The sequence below is a fragment of the Poecilia mexicana genome, unplaced genomic scaffold (assembly GCF_051168715.1).
Source record: "Poecilia mexicana isolate PSO_F unplaced genomic scaffold, ASM5116871v1 scaffold_13, whole genome shotgun sequence".
NCBI lineage: Eukaryota > Metazoa > Chordata > Actinopteri > Cyprinodontiformes > Poeciliidae > Poecilia > Poecilia mexicana.
In genome coordinates, this window is record NW_028263382.1 from 5820492 (window position 1) to 5848386 (window position 27895).

Below are 27895 nucleotides of genomic sequence, written 5' to 3' on the forward strand. Positions count from 1 at the left end.
ATGGTCAGGATGTTTGGGATTCGCTCCGAGGATCCGGAAGAGGAGAACCCAGACCCGCACCGCTCCTTCTCCGTCTCCATGACGCTGCTGGTTTCCTGTCATGTCAGAGATGCTGGATCAATAATTCATGCTCTGCTTCCATCCTCAGGCCGGAGTGCCGCATGTTCGCTCTTTAAACAACCTGTCGGCATGGAGCGGCCTTTAAATTACCAAAAGGTTCTTCAGACATCACGTTCTGGTTCAGCCTGAGCTCTTACTTTGAAATCCATTTTCCTCATGAACCTTCCTGTTTGTTAAAACAGTCGTTCTGTTCCGGTTCCCTCTTTTCCTCAGTTCTCCTCCGGGTATCATGATGGTACTGGTGCGGTTCTTGCCTGACTATGGGACCCATCAGCACCAACCGGGCCTCATTAGGATCATGGATCTGCACAGCAGCTGTGTGACATCATCTTGTTGACATGATGTGGGTCTTGTTGGGTGTCAGAACTGGAGAGCTGTGTCCGAGTCTGGTCCAGAACTCACCTGGTTCTCTGAGTCTCATGGGCGGCTCTCTGCAGACCTTGTAATGTCTCTGTGTTTAGTGGGTTTATGGATGTTTTGGTGTGTCTCTGGGTTTCAGTCTCTGGGTTTCTGGGTTTCGGTCTCTGGGTTTCTGGGTTTCGGTCTCTGGGTTTCTGGGTTTCGGTCTCTGGGTTTCAGGGTTTTGGTCTCTGGGTTTCGGTCTCTGGGTTTCAGGGTTTCAGTCTCTGGGTTTCTGGGTTTCGGTCTCTGGGTTTCAGTCTCTGGGTTTCAGGGTTTCGGTCTCTGGCTTTCAGGGTTTCAGTCTCTGGGTTTCGGTCTCTGGGTTTCGGTCTCTGGGTTTCAGGGTTTCAGTCTCTGGGTTTCAGGGTTTCGGGGTTTCAGTCTCTGGGTTTCAGGGTTTCGGTCTCTGGGTTTCAGTCTCTGGGTTTCTGGGTTTCGGTCTCTGGGTTTCGGTCTCTGGGTTTCAGGGTTTTGGTCTCTGTGTTTCAGGGTTTCGGTCTCTGAGTTTCAGGGTTTCAGTTTCTGGGTTTCGGGGTTTCAGTCTCTGGGTTTCAGGGTTTCAGGGTTTCAGTCTCTGGGTTTCGGTCTCTGGGTTTCAGGGTTTTGGTCTCTGGGTTTCAGGGTTTCGGTCTCTGGGTTTCAGGGTTTTGGTCTCTGGGTTTCTGGGTTTCGGTCTCTGGGTTTCAGTCTCTGGGTTTCAGGGTTTTGGTCTCTGGGTTTCAGGGTTTCAGTCTCTGGGTCTCTGGGTTAGAGGGTTGCAGTCTCTGGGTTTCAGGGTTCCGGTCTCTGGGTTTCAGTGTTTCGGTCTCCGGGTTTCAGTGTTTCGGTCTCTGGGTTTCAGTCTCTGGGTTTCTGGGTTTCGGTCTCTGGGTTTCGGTCTCTGGGTTTCAGGGTTTTGGTCTCTGGGTTTCAGGGTTTCGGTCTCTGGGTTTCAGGGTTTCGGTCTCTGGGTTTCAGTCTCTGGGTTTTAGGGTTTCAGTCTCTGGGTTTCAGGGTTTTGGTCTCTGGGTTTCAGGGTTTCAGTCTCTGGGTTTCAGGGTTTCGGTCTCTGGGTTTCAGTCTCTGGGTTTCAGGGTTTCGGTCTCTGGGTTTCAGTCTCTGGGTTTTAGGGTTTCAGTCTCTGGGTTTCAGGGTTTTGGTCTCTGGGTTTCAGGGTTTCAGTCTCTGGGTCTCTGGGTTAGAGGGTTGCAGTCTCTGGGTTTCAGGGTTTCGGTCTCTGGGTTTCAGGGTTTCGGTCTCTGGGTTTCAGGGTTTTGGTCTCTGGGTTTCGGTCTCTGGGTTTCAGGGTTTCGGTCTCTGGGTTTCAGTGTTTCGGTCTCTGGGTTTCAGGGTTTCGGTCTCTGGGTTTCGGTCTCTGGGTTTCGGTCTCTGGGTTTCAGTCTCTGGGTTTCAGGGTTTCGGTCTCTGGGTTTCAGGGTTTCGGTCTCTGGGTTTCGGTGTGTGTCTGCAGGCCTTGTCGGGTTTCTCTGACTCTCCGTGTCTCTGTGTTCTCGGCCTCGATGATCTGAGCCGGTCGTGTCGGGAGAATCTTAATGAGCTCAGAGCGACGGTTCCGACATACAGAGCAGCTCAGAGTGATGCGGCTCTGCCATCATCACAACAACAAGCTGCTTTAATCCGAACTTCAGCAGAGCCTCAACTGAGAATCAGGTCTACTGGTGTTACTGGTGACATCCCAGCATGCTGCTGGTCTCTGCAGCTTTAAACCAGTAAATGAAGCAGAAACCTGCAGCTGATGGTCACATCGTCATCATCATAGTTTGTCACTAAAGCATTTAATAAATGATCATCAGAAGGATGTAAGGATCTGGGTTATTTCCTGTCCTGCAGCTCCTTCCTCCTGTTTTTGGCTCACGGCTCAGTGCTGCAGTCAGTCAGTTGGAGCTGCAGTCGCTCGGTGCTGCAGTCGCTCGGTGCTGCAGTCGCTCGGTGCTGCAGTCGCTCGGTGCTGCAGTCAGTTGGAGCTGCAGTCAGTCAGTTGGTGCTGCAGTCGCTCGGTGCTGCAGTTGCTCGGTGCTGCAGTCGCTCGGTGCTGCAGTCAGTTGGAGCTGCAGTCAGTCAGTTGGTGCTGCAGTCGCTCGGTGCTGCAGTTGCTCGGTGCAGCAGTCGCTCGGTGCTGCAGTCAGTTGGAGCTGCAGTTGCTCGGTGCTGCAGTCATCTTAAAGTGCAGTTTGTCAGGCCGCCAGCGGAGCGGCAGGGTGGATGGATGCTGCTCCTCATCAGCAGAACGTAGAGTTTCTCCATAGATCCGCTGAGACGTTCCCGTTTCTGCATGGAGGAAAGTTTAAACTAATGCAGGAATTCAACTGGAAACAGATCAGATGAAATATCATAAATTATTTTATCTTTGAAAATGTGTGTGTGCAGGAAGGATCTCCAGTAGCAGTCAGTCTTGCTGCAAATCTCAAGAGGCTTCTGACTGAAGACACTGTGGCTTCACCTGTTACAATAAATCAATTAATATAATATTCATAATCCATTTAGTTTTGGTTGTTTTTTTTTGACATGTAAATTAATTTCCAGTTCCTGTTTTATCTTTACAAATTTACAGTTTATTGTTCTTTGAGAGGAAAACTTGAATTACCAACATTTTACTTAAAAACTGTTTCAAAACAACAATATTTTTATTTATCACAAAAACTACTGGGACAATTTATCCTCCAACAAAATTAGTTCTTGTGACAGGCTAGCTGTGGCTGTTAGCATTACATGCTAACGGCTCGACATCCAGGCAGCAGAAGTGATGCATTCCACAGGAACCTGGACGACTCCAGCTCTGCTAACCGACCTCCTTTGCTTTTGCTGCTCCTCTTTAATTCTGTCGGGGATACGAACGTTTCTGTTACGATGGTTTGAAGTTCCTCTCTCTGCATCCTGAAGCCTTTTCAACTCCTCTGGGATTTGGGGTCAAAGTTCAGGCATTATTTGACCTTCTGAGATGCCTTGATGCTATCAAAACAAAAGTAAAAAAAAGAGCAAATGTTCTTCCAGCTGCACAGCATCTGAAACCAGAGGGAATAATTGTCCAAAAAGTCAAAGTTTCCTGCCTGAAATGTAATTTAATGTTTTAAATAAAAAAAATTAGAAAGAAATCATCAAACTTTGTAATTTTCCACATGATGACTCAAACTCAGATTCTTTTCTTAGTTACTCAGCGCGTCTGAATAATCTGTACAAAATCTTCAGTCTTTAACTGTGATTGTCTGAAAACAGATCCAGGTTCTGATCCGGTTCAGTAAAGTTCTGGTGCTGAAGTTCAGATGAACTGAGCTGTGAAGTTTGAGCTTTTCAACACGGGAGGAGAAAAAAATCCTCCTGGAAACAGAAATACATGAAGTAACAGAAGTATTGTTCCTTGAGCGTCAGCGTGGTTGACGTTCTTCTGTCTGGGTGTTTGGATCTGGAGCTGGTGGAAGATTTGCTGCGAAGCAGGAAGTGGTCGGCGTAAATGAATCCGCCGTCCGTTAATCAGGCGTAAACGGGCCGATGCGACTCTGCAGCGTCCAGGGAGCCTTCAGGATCCATTCAGGCTGACACAAACGTCAGCCATCGATCCGGCGGTTAGTGTTCCCTCAGTGTTGGGCGTCCTGATCGATCAGATGAATAGAGTCTGAACACATTGATCACCTGACTGAGCTGATGTAACTACAGCAGATGGAAAACAGCTGCAGGTTAAAACCTGAGGAAGCCGAATAACTGAGACAGAGTCGGTGAATCAGTTGGTCCGGTTTGGTCGGAGCTCTCTGATTGGTCTCCGACTTTTAACCATCTGCGCCATTAGAGGTCAAAGTGCAGAGCGGAGTGGCTGATGTCAGGAGGAAATGAAACGCTGAGCAGCTCGACTGCCTCGGTCTGGGATTTTCACCAAAACGTGTCACAGATGAACAGATCAGCTCATCATTTCAACATGGGAAAGAACAAAACAGTCAATATGTAGTAAACAGAGTCTTACAACACAGCCCTGAGGAACGCCACAGTCACCACCCACAGACTATCATCAGCTCTGCTTCAAACGACACTGAAACCTTAATCTGTCAGCAGAGATTATGTTGGGGTCAAAGTTCAACTTTGTATTTAGTCTTTTAAAGATGTTGTAACTGGGACACAACCTGAGGTCCAGAAATTTCTTCAACACTGAAAAGATTTTAATATCTGTAATAATCCTCCACGTTTGCACAGTGGTGCAGTAGGTAGAGCTGTTGCCTTGCAGCAAAAAGGTTCTGGGTTCGATTCCCGGCCCCGGTCTCCCTGCATGGAGTCTCCATGTTCTCCCTGTGCATGGTGGGTTCTCTCTGGGTACTCCGGCTTCCTCCCACAGTCCAAAAACATGTCAGGTTAATTGGTCTCTCCAAATCCTCCCTGTGTGTCTCTGTGTTGCCCTGCGACAGACTGGTGACCTGTCCAGGTGACCTGTGTCCAGGTGACCTGTGTCCAGGTGACCTGTGTCCAGGTGACCTGTCCAGGTGACCTGTGTCCAGGTGACCTGTCCAGGTGACCTGTGTCCAGGTGACCTGTGTCCAGGTGACCTGTGTCCAGGTGACCTGTCCAGGTGACCTGTGTCCAGGTGACCTGTGTCCAGGCGACCTGTCCAGGCGACCTGTGTCCAGGTGACCTGTGTCCAGGTGACCTGTCCAGGCGACCTGTCCAGGCGACCTGTGTCCAGGCAACCTGTGTCCAGGTGACCTGTCCAGGCGACCTGTGTCCAGGTGACCTGTCCAGGCGACCTGTGTCCAGGCGACCTGTGTCCAGGGACCTGTCCAGGCGACCTGTGTCCAGGCGACCTGTGTCCAGGCGACCTGTGTCCAGGCGACCCCGTCCAGGCGACCCCGTCCAGGCGACCTGTGTCCAGGTGACCTGTCCAGGCGACCTGTGTCCAGGTGACCTGTGTCCAGGCGACCTGTCCAGGCGACCTGTGTCCAGGCGACCTGTGTCCAGGCGACCTGTGTCCAGGTGACCTGTGTCCAGGTGACCTGTGTCCAGGTGACCTGTCCAGGCGACCTGTGTCCAGGCGACCTGTGTCCAGGCGACCTGTGTCCAGGCGACCTGTCCAGGCGACCTGTCCAGGCGACCTGTGTCCAGGCGACCTGTGTCCAGGTGACCTGTGTCCAGGTGACCTGTCCAGGCGACCTGTGTCCAGGCGACCTGTGTCCAGGTGACCTGTGTCCAGGTGACCTGTCCAGGCGACCTGTGTCCAGGCGACCTGTGTGCAGGCGACCTGTGTCCAGGGACCTGTCCAGGCGACCTGTGTCCAGGCGACCTGTGTCCAGGCGACCTGTGTCCAGGTGACCTGTGTCCAGGTGACCTGTCCAGGCGACCTGTGTCCAGGCGACCTGTGTCCAGGCGACCTGTGTCCAGGGACCTGTCCAGGCGACCTGTGTCCAGGCGACCTGTGTCCAGGTGACCTGTCCAGGCGACCTGTCCAGGCGACCTGTGTCCAGGTGACCTGTGTCCAGGTGACCTGTCCAGGCGACCTGTGTCCAGGCGACCTGTGTCCAGGCGACCTGTGTCCAGGTGACCTGTGTCCAGGCGACCTGTGTCCAGGCGACCTGTGTCCAGGCGACCTGTGTCCAGGCGACCTGTCCAGGCGACCTGTCCAGGCGACCTGTGTCCAGGCGACCTGTGTCCAGGCGACCTGTGTCCAGGTGACCTGTGTCCAGGTGACCTGTCCAGGCGACCTGTGTCCAGGCGACCTGTGTCCAGGTGACCTGTGTCCAGGTGACCTGTCCAGGCGACCTGTGTCCAGGCGACCTGTGTCCAGGGACCTGTCCAGGCGACCTGTGTCCAGGTGACCTGTCCAGGCGACCTGTGTCCAGGCGACCTGTGTCCAGGCGACCTGTGTCCAGGTGACCTGTGTCCAGGTGACCTGTCCAGGCGACCTGTGTCCAGGCGACCTGTGTCCAGGCGACCTGTGTCCAGGGACCTGTCCAGGCGACCTGTGTCCAGGTGACCTGTCCAGGCGACCTGTGTCCAGGTGACCTGTCCAGGCGACCTGTGTCCAGGCGACCTGTGTCCAGGGACCTGTCCAGGCGACCTGTGTCCAGGCGACCTGTGTCCAGGCGACCTGTGTCCAGGGACCTGTCCAGGCGACCTGTGTCCAGGTGACCTGTCCAGGCGACCTGTGTCCAGGTGACCTGTCCAGGCGACCTGTGTCCAGGCGACCTGTGTCCAGGGACCTGTCCAGGCGACCTGTGTCCAGGCGACCTGTGTCCAGGCGACCTGTGTCCAGGCGACCCCGTCCAGGCGACCCCGTCCAGGCGACCTGTGTCCAGGCGACCTGTGTCCAGGGACCTGTCCAGGTGACCTGTCCAGGCGACCTGTGTCCAGGCGACCTGTGTCCAGGCGACCTGTGTCCAGGTGACCTGTGTCCAGGCGACCTGTGTCCAGGTGACCTGTCCAGGCGACCTGTGTCCAGGCGACCTGTGTCCAGGGACCTGTCCAGGCGACCTGTGTCCAGGTGACCTGTCCAGGCGACCTGTGTCCAGGCGACCTGTGTCCAGGTGACCTGTGTCCAGGTGACCTGTCCAGGCGACCTGTGTCCAGGCGACCTGTGTCCAGGCGACCTGTGTCCAGGGACCTGTCCAGGCGACCTGTGTCCAGGTGACCTGTCCAGGCGACCTGTGTCCAGGTGACCTGTCCAGGCGACCTGTGTCCAGGCGACCTGTGTCCAGGGACCTGTCCAGGCGACCTGTGTCCAGGCGACCTGTGTCCAGGCGACCTGTGTCCAGGCGACCCCGTCCAGGCGACCCCGTCCAGGCGACCTGTGTCCAGGCGACCTGTGTCCAGGGACCTGTCCAGGTGACCTGTCCAGGCGACCTGTGTCCAGGCGACCTGTGTCCAGGCGACCTGTGTCCAGGTGACCTGTGTCCAGGTGACCTGTGTCCAGGTGACCTGTCCAGGCGACCTGTGTCCAGGCGACCTGTGTCCAGGCGACCTGTGTCCAGGTGACCTGTCCAGGCGACCTGTGTCCAGGCGACCTGTGTCCAGGCGACCTGTGTCCAGGCGACCTGTGTCCAGGCGACCTGTCCAGGTGACCTGTGTCCAGGCGACCTGTGTCCAGGTGACCTGTGTCCAGGCGACCTGTGTCCAGGTGACCTGTCCAGGCGACCTGTGTCCAGGCGACCTGTGTCCAGGCGACCTGTGTCCAGGTGACCTGTGTCCAGGTGACCTGTCCAGGCGACCTGTGTCCAGGCGACCTGTGTCCAGGTGACCCGTCCAGGCGACCCCGTCCAGGCGACCTGTGTCCAGGTGACCTGTCCAGGCGACCTGTGTCCAGGTGACCTGTCCAGGCGACCTGTCCAGGCGACCTGTGTCCAGGCGACCTGTGTCCAGGCGACCTGTGTCCAGGTGACCTGTCCAGGTGACCTGTGTCCAGGCGACCCCGTCCAGGCGACCCCGTCCAGGCGACCTGTGTCCAGGCGACCCCGTCCAGGCGACCCCGTCCAGGCGACCTGTGTCCAGGCGACCTGTGTCCAGGCGACCTGTCCAGGCGACCTGTGTCCAGGCGACCTGTGTCCAGGCGACCTGTGTCCAGGCGACCTGTGTCCAGGTGACCTGTCCAGGCGACCTGTGTCCAGGCGACCTGTGTCCAGGCGACCTGTCCAGGCGACCTGTGTCCAGGTGACCTGTGTCCAGGTGACCTGTGCCCAGGTGACCTGTGTCCAGGCGACCTGTGTCCAGGCGACCCGTCCAGGCGACCCGTCCAGGCGACCCGTCCAGGCGACCCGTCCAGGCGATCTGTGTCCAGGTGACCCGTCCAGGCGATCTGTGTCCAGGTGACCCGTCCAGGCGACCTGTGTCCAGGTGACCCGTCCAGGCGACCTGTGTCCAGGCGACCTGTGTCCAGGCGACCTGTGTCCAGGCGACCTGTCCAGGTGACCCGTCCAGGCGACCTGTGACAAGGCGATCTGTGTCCAGGCGACCTGTGTCCAGGCGACCCGTCCAGGCGACCCGTCCAGGTGACCTGTCCAGGCGACCTGTGTCCAGGCGACCTGTCCAGGCGACCCGTCCAGGCGACCTGTGTCCAGGCGACCTGTGTCCAGGCGACCTGTGTCCAGGCGACCTGTGTCCAGGCGACCTGTCCAGGCGACCCCGCCTCTCACCCGGAACGTTAGCTGGAGAGGCACCAGCTCCTCCTGACCCCATTAAGGGACAGGGGTGTTAGAAAGTGGATGGATGGAATCCTCCACATTTGTCCTGCACCAAAATAAAAACGGAAACATTTGGATTATATCGTTTTCAAAAATGAATCGGATGAGTTTTGTGGTCATGATCCTCATTCAGTTCAGTCCCACAGCAGTTCAGTGAGTCTTCTGAGAGATTACCTATCATCTTGGTCATTTGTTTCTGCCTCTGGACTACAAAAATGGCCGACATTTTAATTTACAACGGTGCATTAGAGTCATTGTAGATCGAAAATAAAAAAGCAGCATAAATTTCTGCCAAGTCTTGACATTAATCTCAGACATTTTCCATAAAAAAAAAAAAAAACATTTTTGAGCTTGAAAATTTAAAAATTTCTCTCAGAAATTTTCTAGAAAAATATCTGGAATTTTCTGAGTTGCAAAAGTCAAACATTTTGAGAAGTGTTTTCTAGAAAGTTTCTGTGATTAATTTAAAAATGCCAGATTCTTTCTGTGGCTCTGATCCGACCGGCTGACCTGCTGCCTGGTTGTTTCCCACAGCGCCCCCTGCTGGCACTAACACTAAACATGGCGGAGAATTTGTTTGGCTTGTCTGCTGGACAAATCCACCTTTAAATGTTTTACTGATCTGTGCGTCAGGAGTTATTGGTTCTCACACCAGCATTGATCAGTGATCGATCTGAGGCTCTAATCACTTCCTGTCTGCTGTCAGATGAGTCTGCGCCGTCGGTCTGATGAATCTTTAATGTGTTTTCGTTCTTCTCTGCGGACGGCAGCAGCGTTTCCTCCATCAACCCGCCGGCCTGGACTGGTCACTTCAGTCTGTAGATAAATCAACTCCGCAGTAATTAAAACTGATTCCACTTGAACTCAAACCAATATTCTCTGCTTTCTTTAAAAAAATCACATTTTTAACCAAATTTGTTTTAATTTCAACCAACTCAGTTTAACCAAACTATAAACCATCAAATCAAATTAAATATTTATTTCCCTTTAATCTATATTAATCTAGATCCATTTCTAATCTAAGATCTTTAAATGAATCAGAGTTTAAACCAGATTTATTCCAGTTTAAATAATGAAGCTTCAGCTCAACTCAGTCTAATATTCTCCATGTTTAAACATTAAACTACATAATTCATTATAATCATCACATTCCAGTTTATTCCAACATAATCTGCTGTAATCCATAACAAAGACATTCCAGCTCATCCAGATATTCAGACATAAAGTCATTTTCAGCCATTCCAATTTAAATAACATTTAATTAATCTGGATGTTTCCTATTTGGAAAAAAAAGAAAAGAGTTTTCAGTCAGGAGCTTATTCTGCACCGCTGCAATAGTGACAGCTACAGGAGATCCAACAAGAAGTGCAGTGATCAGGAGAAACAGAGTTTCCTCCTGCAGGGCGGAGGGATCTGAGGTGGTGCAGCGGCTGAGGGCGGAGGGATCTGAGGAGTTAAAGTGTAATTGGAATAATTAGTGAGTTTATGGGGAGCGGCTGATGGCGCTCTGAGCTCCCAGGAGTCCGGCCGGTTTCCGGTAACACGCCGCCCCGATGCTGCTGGAGCTAATGGAGCTAATTTATTACCGCATTACCTCAGAGGAGGGGTTGCAGCGGGGCGCGGGCCCACGGGGGACGGGGAGGGACAGCAGGAGGACCAGCCTGGTTTAAACTCTGCAGGGCCGCAGGAGCAGCTTTTAGGGCCCCTGTTGGCTCCAACTATCAGTTCATTTTAAAAAACTTACTGAAAAAAGAGGAGAAAAGTGGATCTCCTCTAAAGCCAGCGTTTGCAGCACCACTTTCTAACAGGAAACAATCACATCGTTTAAATTGTATTTTCAGATATTTTATTGGACAGTTACTTAGAAAGACAAGCATTCATAAGGTCAGATATGTTGTTTTTATGCCCTAGCATGGCTGTCCTCGGAGCGCTAATGTTGTTAGCAGCTAGCTCAGAGCCGAGTCACGGACAGAAAATATGTTTATTCAGTGGGACTTTAATGCTAAATTAAAAAAAATAAAAAAGGTAAATAAATTAACCTACCAGCCATACAGACAGGGAGCTGTTACTGTTCCCCCACAGGCTTCGTGTCTGGACACCAACAGACACGAACACGGGGTTCCTGGGAGCCAATCGTTGACATTGGACCCGAATCCAGCAGCAACTCAACATTAACGTACAAATCCAGCATGAATTTGGGTTTACAGAAGCTAAACCAATTATTTACCAGGAGATTCAAGCTCATAAAATAACATGGTTAGCTCGTTGTTAGCGATAGCATCGTTAACATAGCACAACTCGCTACTCACCCGGCAGAAACAAGTCGGCAGCCATTTAATGCTGCTTTTGATCCTAAATGCTTGACCCAACCTGAAACTAAAACTGTTCTCCAGGCTTTTGAAAACTTTCTTCTGGCTCATCGTACAACATGAGGTCTGCAGCTCCAGGTAGTTTGTTACGTTGATCGCCTCGATGCGAATAAATCCTCAAGATTATAAGAGAAGTCCTTTTTTACCGAGATAATACGGCTCACATCCTAAATGGACGCATATTTTTATGTTCCAGCCTATTTAGGGGATCAGCTACTGTTGTGATCAACTTTGCTTTGTTTTCAACCGGAGAAATCACCTTCCAGACCTCCATCTGAATTTCACGCGTCATCCGGGTCACATGACTGAAACCCAGCAACTGGTTTTATTTTGTGGAAAATTATTCAGACATTTGAATTTATGTTAAAATTCTGGCAAAGTTTTACATAACTTAATATATTTTCCATCTGATTACATCATTTTGTAAAAATAAATTAGACAATTTAGTAATAGGCGGCCTATGAACTGAACTGAACTGAACTGAACTGGAACTGAACTGATCTGAACTGAACTGGAACTGAACTGAATTGAACTGGAACTGAACTGATCTGAACTGAACTGGAACTGAACTGAACTGAACTGGAACTGAACTGGAACTGAACTGATCTGAACTGAACTGAACTGAACTGAACTGAACTGAACTGGAACTGAACTGATCTGAACTGAACTGGAACTGAACGGAATTGAACTGGAACTGAACTGATCTGAACTGAACTGGAACTGAACTGAACTGAACTGGAACTGAACTGGAACTGAACTGATCTGAACTGAACTGAACTGAACTGAACTGGAACTGATCTGAACTGAACTGGAACTGAACTGAACTGAACTGGAACTGAACTGGAACTGAACTGAACTGAACTGGAACTGATCTGAACTGAACTGATCTGAACTGAACTGGAACTGAACTGAACTGAACTGAACTGAACTGAACTGGAACTGAACTGAACTGGAACTGATCTGAACTGAACTGAACTGAACTGAACTGGTTTATTTGGTTCCTGACCCGTTTCTGTCTCTGTCTGCCTACAGAGTGTTTAAGAAGGCCAGTCCCAACGGGAAGGTGAGTCTCAGAAAATCCTCCTCTATTTTATTTCAGGGCGACGCGTTCTGGAGGCCCGGAGTCCTGAAGGCAGCAGAGTATTAAAAATATTACGCTCTATTTCCACTGAACTAAAAGAACTGAAGTTATAAAATGAACATGTTAGTGAACTGAAGGTTCAGATGGGTGAAATGGGCCGTATGGGCAGAAGCCCAGGGTGGCATTAGAATATGGGCGGCACTGTTTGCTGCTGAGAGATCAGGATCTGTTTGCTTCTTCTAGTTGGAGTATAAAGTGTGACTTTAACTACGCTCCGCAGGAAATCTGAATAAATTACATTTTTACAAACTGAGCTACAAAGAAACTGTTGGAATCCATTAAAATAAATATTTAAAGTTCCTCAGTATTTCAAACACAAAGAAAAGTTTGAGTTTGTACCATCAGATTGTAACTATAGTAACAAAACCATCAAAGAATGATTATTCTTTGCACTTGTACAACGTTAACACGCTAATTTGAATCTTAAAATTAAACTTTAAACAATTTAAAATATTTTAATTTATCTACACCAGGGGCCAAAATCATTGAGTCTAAAGAACCGGCAGGCCGAGAAAATAAAATAAAGTCAGGCAGATAAATCAACAAAAATCAATCCAAGGGCCACAAACGGCCCCTGACCCACAGTTTGGACATCCCTGACCTACACTGAAACCGTCCAATAAGATTGAATTTTATTCTCATTTTCTATATTTGAAAAATTAAATATTTTTTCAAATATAAAATGGTTTTGGTTTAGTTCACTAATAGGTTGGAGCTACTTTGAGTATTTATAAATAAAATAATGTTTTTTTCTAAAACAACAAAATAAAATGATGCTTCGTAAAACATAATTTCATGTTTAAATAAACATGAAATGTTTTGTTATGCAGCCCGATTTAGTTTTTCTGCTGCGATGTCATCGCTGATCTCATCCATAATTCATCCTCACCGTCTCATTTCCTCAGTTTCTCTGAACCAGATTTAAACAGATTAGTTTATAATTCAGTTTTATCTGGATTTTACTGAACTGAAAACAGAAGAACGCGCTGTCTGTTGTGCTTAAAGAAGATAGATTTAAGATTTTCACTGATTTTTGACACCCAGAGCGTCTTCATCAGACTGAAAACCGTAACGTTTCCACTCGGCTGCTTAAATGGGATTAAACTTTTTTTAGTCTCCCTGTTTGCACTCATACTGATGAGCAGATTAGCAGGGAGCCGGGACTGAAATGCCGTGTCTCAGGGCACATCCACTGAATTTAAACTCACAACCTTCTAAGAGCTAAATAAGAGACAGAGCAGACAGAGGGCCCCATACGGACGAACAAAGCAGGGCTGTTGTAAAAGAATATTTTAGTAATCGAGTACTCATAATCGGATCTCTCTCTCTCATTCCTACTGTTCGCTCCAAAACTGACAACACGATTCTGACGCCACAAAACCTGTCGTAGTCCAACCATCGCGCCGCAAAATTCAACAATCATAGCTTAACATAGAATGGCATACGATTTCATGTCACAGCATAGCATAGCATGTTGTTGATGAGTGAAAGTGTGTCCATCTGTAAGTAAGTAGTGTAGTTATGCTGCTGCTACTTGCCAGGACACTTGGAAACAGATTTTTAATCTCAAGAAGATTTTATCCTGGTTAAATAAAGGTTGAATTCCATTAAATACCATAGCATAGCACAGCTAACCGTAGCATAAAATACCATAGTGTAGCACAGCTAAACATAGCGTAAAATACCATAGCGTAGCACAGCTAAACATAGCATAAAATACCATAGTGTAGCACAGCTAAACATAGCGTAAAATACCATAGCGTAGCACAGCTAAACATAGCATAAAATACCATAGCGTAGCACAGCTAAACATAGCATAAAATAACATAGCGTAGCACAGCTAAACGTAGCATAAAATACCATAGCGTAGCACAGCTAACCGTAGCATAAAATACCATAGCGTAGCACAGCTAAACATAGCGTAAAATACCATAGCGTAGCACAGCTAAACATAGCATAAAATACCATAGCGTAGCACAGCTAAACGTAGCATAAAATACCATAGCGTAGCACAGCTAACCGTAGCATAAAATACCATAGCGTAGCACAGCTAACCGTAGCGTAAAATACCATAGCGTAGCACAGCTAACCGTAGCGTAAAATACCATAGCGTAGCACAGCTAATCGTAGCGTAAAATACCATAGCGTAGCACAGCTAACCGTAGCGTAAAATACCATAGCGTAGCACAGCTAAACATAGCGTAAAATACCATAGCGTAGCACAGCTAAACATAGCATAAAATACCATAGCGTAGCACAGCTAAACGTAGCATAAAATACCATAGCGTAGCACAGCTAACCGTAGCATAAAATACCATAGCGTAGCACAGCTAAACGTAGCATAAAATACCATAGCGTAGCACAGCTAAACATAGCATAAAATACCATAGTGTAGCACAGCTAAACATAGCGTAAAATACCATAGCGTAGCACAGCTAAACATAGCATAAAATACCATAGCGTAGCACAGCTAAACATAGCATAAAATAACATAGCGTAGCACAGCTAAACGTAGCATAAAATACCATAGCGTAGCACAGCTAACCGTAGCATAAAATACCATAGCGTAGCACAGCTAAACATAGCGTAAAATACCATAGCGTAGCACAGCTAAACATAGCATAAAATACCATAGCGTAGCACAGCTAAACGTAGCATAAAATACCATAGCGTAGCACAGCTAACCGTAGCATAAAATACCATAGCGTAGCACAGCTAACCGTAGCGTAAAATACCATAGCGTAGCACAGCTAACCGTAGCGTAAAATACCATAGCGTAGCACAGCTAATCGTAGCGTAAAATACCATAGCGTAGCACAGCTAACCGTAGCGTAAAATACCATAGCGTAGCACAGCTAAACATAGCGTAAAATACCATAGCGTAGCACAGCTAAACATAGCATAAAATACCATAGCGTAGCACAGCTAAACGTAGCATAAAATACCATAGCGTAGCACAGCTAACCGTAGCATAAAATACCATAGCGTAGCACAGCTAAACGTAGCATAAAATACCATAGCGTAGCACAGCTAACCGTAGCATAAAATACCATAGCGTAGCACAGCTAACCGTAGCATAAAATACCATAGCGTAGCACAGCTAACCGTAGCATAAAATACCATAGCGTAGCACAGCTAACCGTAGCATAAAATACCATAGCATAGCATAGCTAACCATAGCATAAAATACCATAGCGTAGCATATCTTGTGTTAGAGAATTTTCGGTATTATCATTTTGTTAATACTTTAGTTCACATTCAGTCTATAGATCGTTGTAATTTTCTGTTTAAAGTGTTCTCTTCCTTATGTGTGTATGAACTGACCTGGAGGTCAGGACTGTCTGTTTCATCTTCATGTGAAACAGTTAACTCTGTGTTTCTCAGATCTTAGTTGTTATCAACTAGAATACCTCCTAACTGCCTGTGAGCAGTCGTATTTTGTTTTGTTAACAGCTTGACCGAGATTTGAACTGAGCTCAGACCGTAGATCAGATATCACACCTGGCTGGTTTGTTTAGGTTAGAAGTTTTACGACCTTTGTTGTTCTTCCTGACTGCCCCTTTTGGCTGTTCTGCTTGGACAATAAAACAGGGGCTCGCGTGGAAGGAAATCAGAACTCTCTGTGAACGGCTTGGAGAAGTTGTTGATGGAGATTTCTCCTTTTGCAAAAGCTTTGTCATAAAATTCATATACGTTGTCTGTGGTCTTTTATATAGGTTTGAGAAAAAGTACCTATCATCTTGTCATACCAAAACATAATTATCATGCATTTTATTTGCTAAGCACATTAACAGAAATTACAGTTAACCAAATGTCGCACAATGAAACAACATAAAATAGAAGAAAAGTAAAAACCAGTCTGCTCGGTTTATGTTTTCACATCAGAAAATGGATTCTGAGCTGAAGGTTTTATTTCTCCACCAGCTCACGGTCTACCTGGGGAAGAGAGACTTTGTGGACCATGTGGACCTGGTGGAGCCCGTCGGTGAGGTTTTAGTTCAGGCTGTGAAATGAAACCTGGCCACCGTCAGGCTTCTGTGTTCACTCTGTGTGTGTTTCTGCAGATGGTGTTGTGTTAATTGACCCAGAATACCTGAAGGAGAGGAAAGGTGAGGCCCCTGACATTTGGTTGTGTGGCGTTGGATGTGAGGAATCGGAGCGCTCTGTAATTTGGCGGGGTTCCTCTGGGAAGTGTCCTGGAGCTGCTGATCTTTCTGCTCTCTCCAGTGTTCGTCACGCTGACCTGTGCGTTCCGGTACGGCCGGGAGGACCTGGACGTCCTGGGGCTGACGTTCAGGAAGGACCTGTTTGTGGCGAACATCCAGGCGTTTCCTCCACTGCCTGAAGAGAAGAAGAGTCTGACTCGTCTCCAGGAACGCCTGATTAAAAAACTGGGGGAGCACGCCTACCCCTTCACCTTCGAGGTACCGAAGAGACTGCTGCTCTGGTTTGGCACGTCTGTCAAAAAGTTTCACTTTCTGCTTGGTTTTTAGAGATGAAAGATTTGGTTTTGCACTCTGACCTCAATCTGTTTCATAAATGGCGCTGACCACCGTAGATGTTAATCTGCTGGACCCAGGCTGGTTATCGGGCCAGTCGGCTGTTAAATGGCAGATAGGCTCCGCCCACTCACCTTAAAGTTGCTGCTAGCTGTTCTTTAAACGGCTGATTCAGGAGGTTTGGCTCTGGAATCAGAAGAGACGATGTTCCTCCTGCTGCTGAGTCATAAATGTTTGAGTGAGTTTTAAATTTTTAACGGGTTTATTTCCAGATCCCTCTGAACCTGCCGTGCTCCGTCACCCTGCAGCCGGGACCGGAGGACACCGGGAAGGTAGCTTCATTTCTCTGTCCCGTCTGATCTGAGGAGGAGTCAAACCGTTGTCTCCTCCTGTTGCTGTCCTCAGGCCTGCGGCGTCGACTTTGAGGTGAAAGCTTTCTGCGCGGAAAATCTGGAGGAGAAAATCCACAAAAGGTAAAAGTGGCTGAGCCGCGGTCGGGCCCCTGGTAAGGCAGGATGGGAGGATTCCTGTCGGGCTGCTGGGACTAGGTTCTGGTTCTGGTTGTTTCAGGAACTCGGTGCGCCTGGTCATCAGGAAGGTTCAGTACGCCCCGGAGAAACCGGGCCCCCAGCCGACGGCCGAGACCACCAGGCAGTTCCTGATGTCGGACAAACCGCTGCACCTGGAGGCGTCGCTGGACAAGGAGGTAACACCTGAGACACGAACAGATGCTGCAGCTGGGACAGTTTGGGCAAATTAAACACTGTGGTTCTTTTAGCTGATGATTTGGGCTGCAGTCATCCAAGGTCAGGGAAAATAATTACTTATTTAATGTCATGTGAAATCAGCCTTTTTTTAATCTTCCCATCATGTTATAAAGTTTTTCTCTGCAGTGTTGCTTTGATTCTTTCATGCATGTTTGGGAAATCCTTTAATCTTCATGGCAACCATTCAGCTTTACAAAACGCCTGGTTGGACCGAGCCCCGCCTTCGAGGCTAAGCTCCTCCCCCTCTCAGATCCTTCAGACTAGCCAGCAGCAATTAGCAAACAACTGGTGGAACTGAGCTCATCATGGGAGCTTCTGCTCAGTGAAATGCTGGTAAAAATGTCGTTAAGGGTTAATAGTGGAGCCATGTTGGTATGACTTAATGGAGGAAAGAGCAGGAGCTTCTTAAAGTGACACAGACCCAATTCCAAGGCGTTACATTACAAAATAAAATTTCTTTTAAGTCATATTTGAAACAAACAGCATTTTTCTAACAACTGATGTGAAAATAGGTGTAATGTGCTTTAAAATGGAGCTTTGTGGCTGGAAAACACAGCGCTGCCCCTTTAAGATATTGCTGCATGTTGTGGTTTACCTGCTGAAGCAACGCGCAGCGCCACATGATGTGATGGTTTACAGGGAAACATTTTGCCTCCTGCTTGGCAGTGGAGCGTCCTCAGATCCTCAACACGTCCAGTCATGGTTTCTTACTTTGGCTGGGCCAGACGCCATACGGCTGCTGTAGTTGAGCTTTTAGAGGTTAGCGTTGAGCTCGCCGAGCTGAGCAAGCGCTGAGGCTTTTTACAGTTGGCACACACTGGAGCTTATTCTCTGGATGTGAGCCTTCATGCATAAACGGCGCAGAGGTGAACCTGCTCTGCAAGAAAACGCTCCAGATGGTCTGATTTCAGTGGATTCACAGACAGACAGTGTGATTGGTTTGCACACCGTCGCCTCAGTATCAGCTGTTAGCTTTACTCAGCTTAGCTTTAGCCAAAAGTGATTCTGAAGTCGCACAACTTCAACATATTTTTATTCAAATTAAAGCAACAAAGTGTTTGGTAAAAAATCGACTTAAATACTGAGTAAGGGGTCCTCTTTAATATTTAGAAATGACATCATCAGACAAACCAAAGTATAAAGTTAAGTGGAAATTTTGGTATTTCACAAACCAAAATGAAAATAATTAACATAAATAACTTAATCACAAATGAACAAAAGCAGGTAAAGGAAACATTCAATCCCAATCAGTTTCCTTCAATAAAAAACTGATAAAACTTTAACTGCAGGTGGTGTCTGTCTGTGGATTTCTGGTTAAAACATGTTTGTTCTTCATTCGGTGGGAAGAAAATCCAGAAATACTTCATAATAAAATTACTGAAGTAAAAAATACTCCTGAAAGTAAATTTCTCTCAAATAAACATAACTGAGTAAATTAGCTGCTGCCTGACTGGGTTAGTGGAGTTGGTTAAAAACGTTTTGTTCCTCAAGCTTTGGGACTTTGTTTTAGATAAACTTTCTTTATTTGTTGGCGACACATTGAAGTCTCCAGATATTCGGTCTGTCCAGAAGGTGGCGCTAACGGTGGCTTCCTGTCCGACGTCGTTCTGATGGAAGTTCTTCTTCTCTGTCTCAGATTTACTACCACGGCGAGCCCATCAGCGTCAACGTTCACGTCACCAACAACACCAACAAGACGGTGAAGAAGATGAAGATCTCAGGTGCAGGCCGTTTCCTGTGGCTCCTGCAGCGGCGGCCATGTTGGATCGCTTAACTCTGGTTTGTGTGTGTGCAGTGCGGCAGTACGCGGATATCTGCCTGTTCAACACGGCGCAGTACAAATGTCCCGTCGCCGTGGAAGAGTCGGAGTGAGTCTCAGTACAAACACTGGGAGGGATCAGAAAACATTTCCAATTACTCAAATCAAAGCTTCAGTTCAGCAACATTTAGGCTCTGATTACAAACCAAAGAACAAGATGCAGCCGATTCACAGATGAATCTAATCCAGGATTAGGGAGTCTTTTGACAAACAGTTTAAAATAATTTTCTATTTTCTCTTTAGAGTTTGCTGCTGTAAGGAAATATTTTCATTAATATTAATTCCTGCCAGCAGGTTGGTGTCATTTAATGTTATTTTAGTTTAATCAGGCATCAGAGTCTCATATTTTAGGAGCCAATTGGTCCAAACTGGAATCTGAATCAAAATAAATGGAAGTAAATTGTTAAAATAAATGTTTAGTTTATAATAAACCTGTCATGATAATAAATGTTGATAAATTGCCCCAATAATTATCATGATAAGTGATAATATTGTTCATTTGGACCATTTTCATGTAATATATTGATGAAGGTATAATAATGAAAGTTTGTCACTTCAAACCATTAAACTTTAATTTTATTAAAAAATCTGAAACAATAAATAAAACAGAAATGAAGCCATTAACAACACATTGGTAATGATGCCATAACTGAAGAAATATCAACCAGAATGGAAATTATTGAGCACATTTTAATTTATTATGCAGTTAATGGATTAATTACTTATTGTAACAGATGTAGTTTAAAATATGCATTAAATTAAAAACACACTCAGACCCAGTAGAGACCAGCAAACTGACAGTGGAAACCCAGAACCGGCCGGTTTGGGTCCGGGGGCCATTTGTGGCCCACAGATGCAGAATTAAAAACTGTTAATTTTCTTACATGGGAAAATGTAAAGTATAAGACAAAGTGTTCATGTTTTCTAAAAGATAAAACCGAGTTTATCCAGAGACTTTTACTGAAAAATCAGCTTTTATTCTCTCTTAAACTCGATAAATATGGAAAACGTGTTGAAACAAAGTGACCCAAAACCTGTTAAACAGAAAACCTGCTAAATCTGCTGCAGCGTTTTTGGGCCGTTGCAGAAAACTCAGAAACTCTCAGAGTAATCTCTGTTTGCTAGAAAATATGATTTTTAGATCAATATCAGAAATTTTCTACAAAAAACTTGGAAATGTCTTAATTTCAAATGCCATAAATGTTCTTTTCAAAATTTTCAGAGAAAATTTCAGAGTGTTTTTACAGAAATGTATTCCCGTTTCCTTCCTACATTGGTCCCAGACCACGTCGTAAAAATCCCTTTCGGTTTTTCTCTGCAGTAGATACCAGGATACTTCATTTGCTTGGTTTTAGGTTTTTCTTCTTTCGGCCCATGACTCCTTGTCAGCCCCTGTGGCAGAACGTTTGGCCAGCCGACGGCTGAGCAGTAACTCTGTCTTGTGTCTTCAGTGACGTTGTGGCTCCCAGCTCAACGTTCTGCAAAGTTTTCACCCTCACTCCATTCCTGGCCAACAACCGGGAGAAGCGCGGCCTCGCCCTGGACGGAAAACTGAAGCACGAAGACACCAACCTGGCCTCCAGCACTCTGTGAGTCCTGCCACGCTCGTGGTGCCTTCACTGTCAGTCGGAGAGTTGGCTGCTGGTGTCTGACAGCGTGTTTGCTCTCCTGGGCAGCCTGAGAGAAGGAGCCAACAGGGAGATCCTCGGCATCATCGTGTCCTACAAAGTCAAAGTGAAGCTGGTGGTGTCCCGAGGCGGGTGGGTTGCCTCTCAGTTTTACTTTCAGTCATTTCAACCGGAAAGTACACGTTAATAGTGAATGCATCAGAATAAGCGGAAACGCTGGTTTTGATCTGAAGTCTGTAGGCCAGGGGGGCCCAAAGTGGGTCCTGGAGGCCCGGCATCCTGCATGTTTTACTCTCTCCCTGGTTTAGCTCAGCTGGACCAAATGATGTCTTATTAGAGGCCGAAGCAGAACACTGACTTGCTGAGGAGGTTGTTGCAACCACCAGGGAGAGACTAAAACATGCAGGATGCCGGGCCTCCAGGACCCACTTTGGGCCCCCTGCTGTAGGCGTTGCTTTGAAACCCAACCATTGGGACGAGTTGGATCAGGAGAATATCTGTTGTTTAACCTGAGTTTCATGGCAGGCTGCGCAACTTCAGCATAAAACCTTGAATAAATCTGGGAATCCTGCCAACAACGCCACATTAGTCCGGGAAGGACGAAAGCTCCGCAGAGAAATCCTGAAACTTCACCGGTTTGGTTTAAAGACAGCCTGCCACAGGTTGATGCAGTCGGATCCCAGTTATTTTCTTAAAGCTGAAAATAACTCAGTTTAACACAATTTGAGAAAAAACAGGATTTCAGATTAAATAGAGTGATTTACCTGAAAACCTGGTGTTTCTCAGGGTGTAGTGAAGAAACGGATTAGGAAAACTTTGAAGAACCACAAGAAAGGAAAATGGGAACTGGTTCTGGAGTTCTTAAGTAATTTTAATAAAGATTCAGCTTTAGAGTCATTAAAAGAAAAATGTCCTGCAGTTTTCATGCATCCTTTCAGAAAATCAGCCAGTTACTCACAGTTTGTGTCTCTGCGACTTTAAGTCTAAAGGAGCTAGCTCCTAAGAGAAAACTGTCTCATCTCTGACTGCAGTATCTGACATGCACTCTCTGGTGAAAGAATCAGCTTGTAGAAGTGACTAAGTGGATTAACGTGATGTTGATAACATGAAATGAAGAGACTGGCTCAGTTTAAACAGCTGGAAATGATGCTGCTCTGAAACTGATGGTGTTAAATATTTATTGATTTCAGGCTTCTCGGAGATCTGGCTTCCAGGTAACCTTTCACTCTGTCACGGATGGAAACGTTCATGCTGAGATTTACAAAAGGTCATCCGAACATCTTACTGCACCGCCTTTCTGGTGCTGACACATATCCACTTTAATAAATGCCCCTAATGAATCTGCAGTTGAAAAGCGATGTTTTATGAGCTTCAGTGCACCTGGATGATCTGTTTTCCAGTGACGTCTCTGTTGAGCTGCCCTTCACATTAATGCACCCGAAGCCGCTGGAGGAGTCCATCTACAGAGACGGTGAGATGTGTTCACATTTCTGACTGAATAATAAACTGAATTATTTCAATGAAAAACCTTCCTGTCTTTTGGATTAAAACAGTTAAATTTGCTAAAGTTCTCCATCATGGCTTAGATTACATTGCTGGATAGAAAACAGCCTAATGATCCCGGACAAGCCCCCAATAAATCAAACAGGAGGAATTTCCTTCAGTAAAAACTACGTCTGTCCACAGGCTGAAAACTAAAAGTTATTTCCCATCTGACATATCTTATTTCTTGGTTGTTGATGCCCTCTATGTGAATACATGAACAGTTACCATGGTTAATATTCATGGTCTGGGGTTCCTTTTCTCCCACATGGCAGCAATCTGCCATATAACTATGAATAACGGTCCTAGCATGTTCTGATGTGTGATCATCTGATAATGTTGGCATCAACACGGGTAATACAGTGACGGCTGTTATTACTGAAATGTGCGTTTAGAGTGAGTTATATGTTCTCCTGTAGATTATTTGTAGAATGTCAATATAATGATGTCAACAGAAACGGTGAAAACGTTTTTCTGTCGGATCGGATTCCATAACGAATCCGGTGTGTCTCATTTCTGTTTACACTGTTGCCAGAAATCCTGCCCACAACGCCAACGTTGTCTTAGAAACAAAAAGAAACCCTGCATGGAGAAGAGCAGTGAATCATGTTGGTTTGTGGTGTGATGACAGAGCTCTGATTGCCTCTTTCTGACTTCTCCGCAGCTCCGGATGAAGCTCCGATCGACACTAACCTGATTGAGTTTGACACAAAGTAAGCAGCCCTCCTGTCTTTCCTGCTCGTCAGCTGGCTCTCTGATTGGACGGTGCGGGCAGCAGAGAGGGTTTCCTCTCGGCCCGTTAGCGCATTAGCAGCTCTGAAGCCATCTCCAGAGTCTCAGCCTTAATGCATCCTAATGCGTGCTGCTGTGGGAGCTGCAGGAAATGGGCTTTAAACTGGAAACTCTTGTGGCTGTCAGCAGCCACTCTGGATCTTACTGATTATTACTATGATAGTGAGATTGCTTTAAGACCCTATTAGGAGGTCTGCCATGCTCAGTGGGATTCATTACTGCTTTTATTTTCAGTTTTAATGCACTTTCTGATGTTTTCTTTGGAAGCTTTTTAATTGAACAAGCCGTGACTCGGTCTAATGAGTCTCATTAAGCCTGCGCATGAATTTATCCTCAGTTAAATGTTGAAAACAAGCAGACTGTGGTTTGTTGGCTTTATTTTCTCAAAATGCATCCAGGCTCATGCTGCGGGTTTTATCGAAGGCTTTACTCTAAACATGTAAAATGCGTGTGCATCCCTATTTTACCTAACGGGAGTCAGCAGAAGCATCTCTGTGTTTGTTCAATTAAAATTCATCCTCTCATCAGGCTAGACTCTCATCTGCTCTATGGATATCGATTCCAATTCACTTTCTGCCTTCTTCTCAACTCATCAGACATGGATTGTTGTCTGGACAAAGTCAAAGATTATCCGGTGTTTTAAAAAGGTAAATGGACAGCCATATTCAAACCGGTTTTCACCCATTCACACCAATTCGTAGGCAACTTTGGGTTAACGTGTGTCAACATGTGACAGGAGGAATCTGGAGTCAAACCTACAACCTTCCTCTGAAGGCTGTGATGTTGGTGCTGCTTGTCTGAATAATCTGGTTTTTCTTTTTAGAAAAGGTTCATTTTTAGAGACGCCTGTTCAACAAAACGTGAATATGAAGCCAGTCACATGGTGGGAATGAGCATCATACTGAGCATCCAGTGGGGAAGGAATAGGACCCCCTGTGGCTCACGGTGATCTTCACCTCAACCGTCTCTGAGAGTCACAGAGAAACATCTGACAAAGATTTACAGAGAGCTGCACGAAATGCCAAACTATTCAGACTGCAGGTGGAAGTGGATTTAAAGTTATTTTCATTTAACCAACAAGAAATGGCAAAACCAAAATAATCAATTCATCTCTCAGTAATGAATAAACACAGCAGCTAAACTCTCACCATGATTATTTGGCCATTTCCTGTAATTAGGTTTTCTGTTGACTGAAAAATATGCCAAACCATCATGTTTCCTCCACCATGTTTAACCATAAACGCTTTCTATGGTTTTTAGCATCAAACATTCGATTTTAGATTCAAACAGAGGCCAGAAGATTTCTTTCCCCAGAGATTTATCCAAGACTTGGTGCAAACTTACTTGAAAAGTGTCTTTCTGCCTCGGTCAGCTGGCGCCTCTGCTGGACCGTCTGGACTCGGACGCTGCTGCGCCGCATCCACTGGACGCCCTGATCCTTTGGTTCTCCTGCACTTCCTGCATCACCAGCCTTCCCAGTTGTTCTTTGACTTTCTGCAGCATTCTTATTAGTTTTTATGATGTTTTGTGCTGCGGCCGTTGGGAGTTGAAGACTTTTATTACCTTGCAGCCGTTTCTTGAGTTGCACGCTGCCATAATTCGTATCACAGGTCCTAATTTAACACTTTGCTGCAGCCTTGACTTGAATACAAACCAAGTGCAGAAAGCTGCTGCTGTTCCCTCTGAGCCATCTGCACACATTAAACCATGTTTATCTGGTTAGACTATTTGGATCATTGGAGAACACAGGAATCTCACAAAATCCCAAAATATTTAACAGGTACAAATGAGCATTTGCATAAAAGTGGGACTAACACGTTTTTTTATTCTTCTGACCCACATAGTTTCAGTTGCAGCAAGAGGAAATATTTCTCAAGTTAGGCGATAACTTTAAATCTAAGGGGTATGAATAATTTTGGGCAGCGGTTTGTTCGTGTGGGCAGCAGATTGATGTTGTTGAACCGAAGCTCTGAACTAATCTCAGTCACGTTCTCCGTCCCTCAGTGATGATGACATCATATTCGAGGACTTCGCCCGCCAGCGGCTCATTGGCGCTAAAGACGAGAAGGAGGAAGACGAGGAACCGCTGGACTCACCCAAACCCGACGACAGATAGAGGCGACGGGCGCCACGGCCGTCACTGTTGTTGTTTTGCTGCTGTTTGTAGTGTGGAGCCGGCAGAGGTCACCTGTAGGCCGAGCCACAGTCTGGACACCCTCCAAACACTCGGTGGTGGCGTGTTTGTGTGTTTGTTCATGTCTGTCCTCTCTCTGCGTCCCGCAGGGTGTAGAATACCGCAGCCTTGTGTCGTCAGGCTGAGCCTCGGCAGGAACTCGGAGCCGGCGGTCGCTGGAAGCATGCCTCTCTTTGTTCTTCGTATTTCCATTAGAGAACGATCAGGAGTTCAGTTGTGTTGAGGTTAGCTTCAGTGTTTTATGTTGAAGGGTCTTTAAAAACAAAAACACTGCCCAATTCGGATGACTTGCAGTGGTTCCCCACCAGATCAACATCAGGGACTTCAGCTTACATCTGCAGGTGGTGAAGAGGCACCGACCCAACGAGACAACAAGGGACCAGTGCATGAAATATATCAGTATTTTATTGTTTATTGAGGTCATGAATAATGAAGTTTTCCTTGGTTTGTTCCGACACGTTGATCATTTCCCAAATCATCATCATTGGGTTAAAAATAATCTTCCAGCTCTGAAAGCTGTGCCCAGCATCACCAGTCGTAGAAAAACCAAAGCAGTGGTATAGTTAAAGAAATGCTGTGGGACCCACTGGAACATGCATGTAGATCCTAAATGACACCAGAGATCGTTACGAGTCCAACTCCACAGAGTTCTGCTGTACTTCATGGTTCTTCTTAAAACCCAGCCGCGGTTCTGACATCCAGGTGAAGACGGTCCTGCAGATCAGTGAAAAGTGGCCTTAACTAATGACGATTCTTATGTATGGTCCCAACAGCTGGTATGCAAACCAACCAGCCATAAGATTATGACCACCCAACTTTAATAGGTTGTCCACAGATTCTAGACTGGATTGTGATTGGGCCAATCGGAGGCCAGCGCCTCCTCTGGCTGGTTGTTGTGTTGCTCAGACGTCCTGCTGGTGTTTTCAGGCTTGTGTGACAGGGAGCCTCATCCTGCAGACCAGCTGGAACAGCGTTTCATCAGACGTCTTTCCTAAATGCCCCTTGAAACCACGGCTTATAGAGAGTTACATGAAGCTGAGTGTCCATGTGGTGGAAAAGACCATCAGAGCAGTTTTTGTTCTGATGCTCGTGCGTTCACTGCAGGAGCTTCAGGAGGTGGATCTCAGTGATCTGCTGCTACACAACCACAAACACCTGACAGTTCAGGAGGAGGCGAACTGCACCAGCTGAGATGTAGCCAATGTTGCACCGAGTTTACCGGACTGTCAGGAGGAAAAACACCTCTGCAGACCTCACTGCCCCAGTTAAGGTCAGAGGTCATGCTTGATGATGAAAAGAGAAAATGGGAGAGTTCCAACTCCAGAACCAGAGCTGATCCAGAAGAACACGAAGGTCTTCCTCACATTTACCGCTGACACCCTGATGAGTCAAAAGTGGAAGGAGATGGTTTCATCCGGAGTAAAACCAACGCAGCCTTTCAGAGACGGATGGATTTGGTGTGTCAGGCTGTTGGTCTCCTTCGTTCCTCTGGTGATTTACTGTAATTGATGGAACCATAATTTCTGCTTTCTGAAAGGAAACCCTGAAGGAAACTCTGACCATCAGTTCAAGCCCTTTTGGGTTTTGCAGCAGGATATTGATCAACAGGTCAACATGTAAAACAGAAACCAAAGCTCTGGAGTGGCCAAGTCAAAGTTCAAGCTAAAATCTGGTTCTAAAACAACCTCCATACTTCCTCAGTGATTTAGAAGATTTCTGATGAACAGAAGTTTAGTGTTTGATCTGGTTCAGGTGGTTTTCAGTCTCTTATTTCCCCTCAGTAAAATGAAATCATCTTTGTCTGATAAGTAAATGAGTTTAATTTCAATTAAATGTGATAAGACACTTATTAAAAATGTGTAGGGTGAATACTTTGTCACAACATTGCACGTTTAAATTGTCTCCAACCTGCTGTGTTACCGCCACCTGCTGGTGGCAGCCTGAACAGCAAATAAAGTAAAAGATGAAATCCTTTAAATTGCTTAAGTATTGACAATATTTTCCACATATTAATATATACTAAAATAATTAATTTAATCTATAATTAACTGCAGATTTCTGTCTGAGTTTTATTTTTTAAAAGCAGATTTTGTTCCTCTAAACTCCTGATGATGATCTGTGAACTGCTCAGCTGTGTTAAATGTTAGTTTTCTGTTCGTCAGCCCTGTGGCCGTTAATGACGGTTTCTGTTTATTATCTGCTGATTTTAATATGAAGTGAGATTCCTGAACTTGTATTTTCCTGAAGTCTGACAGGTGTTTGGGTCTGAAACACGGACAGACACCAGTTTGTCTTGGAGACTGGAAGTCGGAGGATGAGGAAGAAACCCATCATATCTGTTTATACTTTAGTTCAGTTGTCTTTTATTTTGATATTGTCAGAGAAAACTTGTATATTCCCCACAGTCTTTAATAAAAACACTATTAGAAGCTCTGAGTGTTTTCACCGTCAGTCATGATATTCATACACAGCCTG

General features: G+C 46.4%; 1 protein-coding gene across 1 annotated transcript; it reads left to right on the plus strand.

The window, feature by feature from the left end:
• On the plus strand, window positions 1-27853 carry arrb1 (arrestin, beta 1). The gene is made up of 16 exons (XM_088012103.1): window positions 1-102; window positions 12036-12101; window positions 16104-16164; window positions 16244-16288; window positions 16407-16603; window positions 16951-17010; window positions 17084-17151; window positions 17249-17384; window positions 19082-19166; window positions 19241-19313; window positions 20716-20853; window positions 20941-21024; window positions 22083-22106; window positions 22293-22363; window positions 23099-23147; window positions 25231-27853. The coding sequence occupies exons 1-16, from the start codon at window positions 1-3 to the stop codon at window positions 25340-25342; spliced, it is 1371 nt and encodes a 456-aa protein (XP_087868229.1). The 3' UTR covers window positions 25343-27853.
• The last annotated feature ends 42 nt before the right edge of the window (window positions 27854-27895 follow it).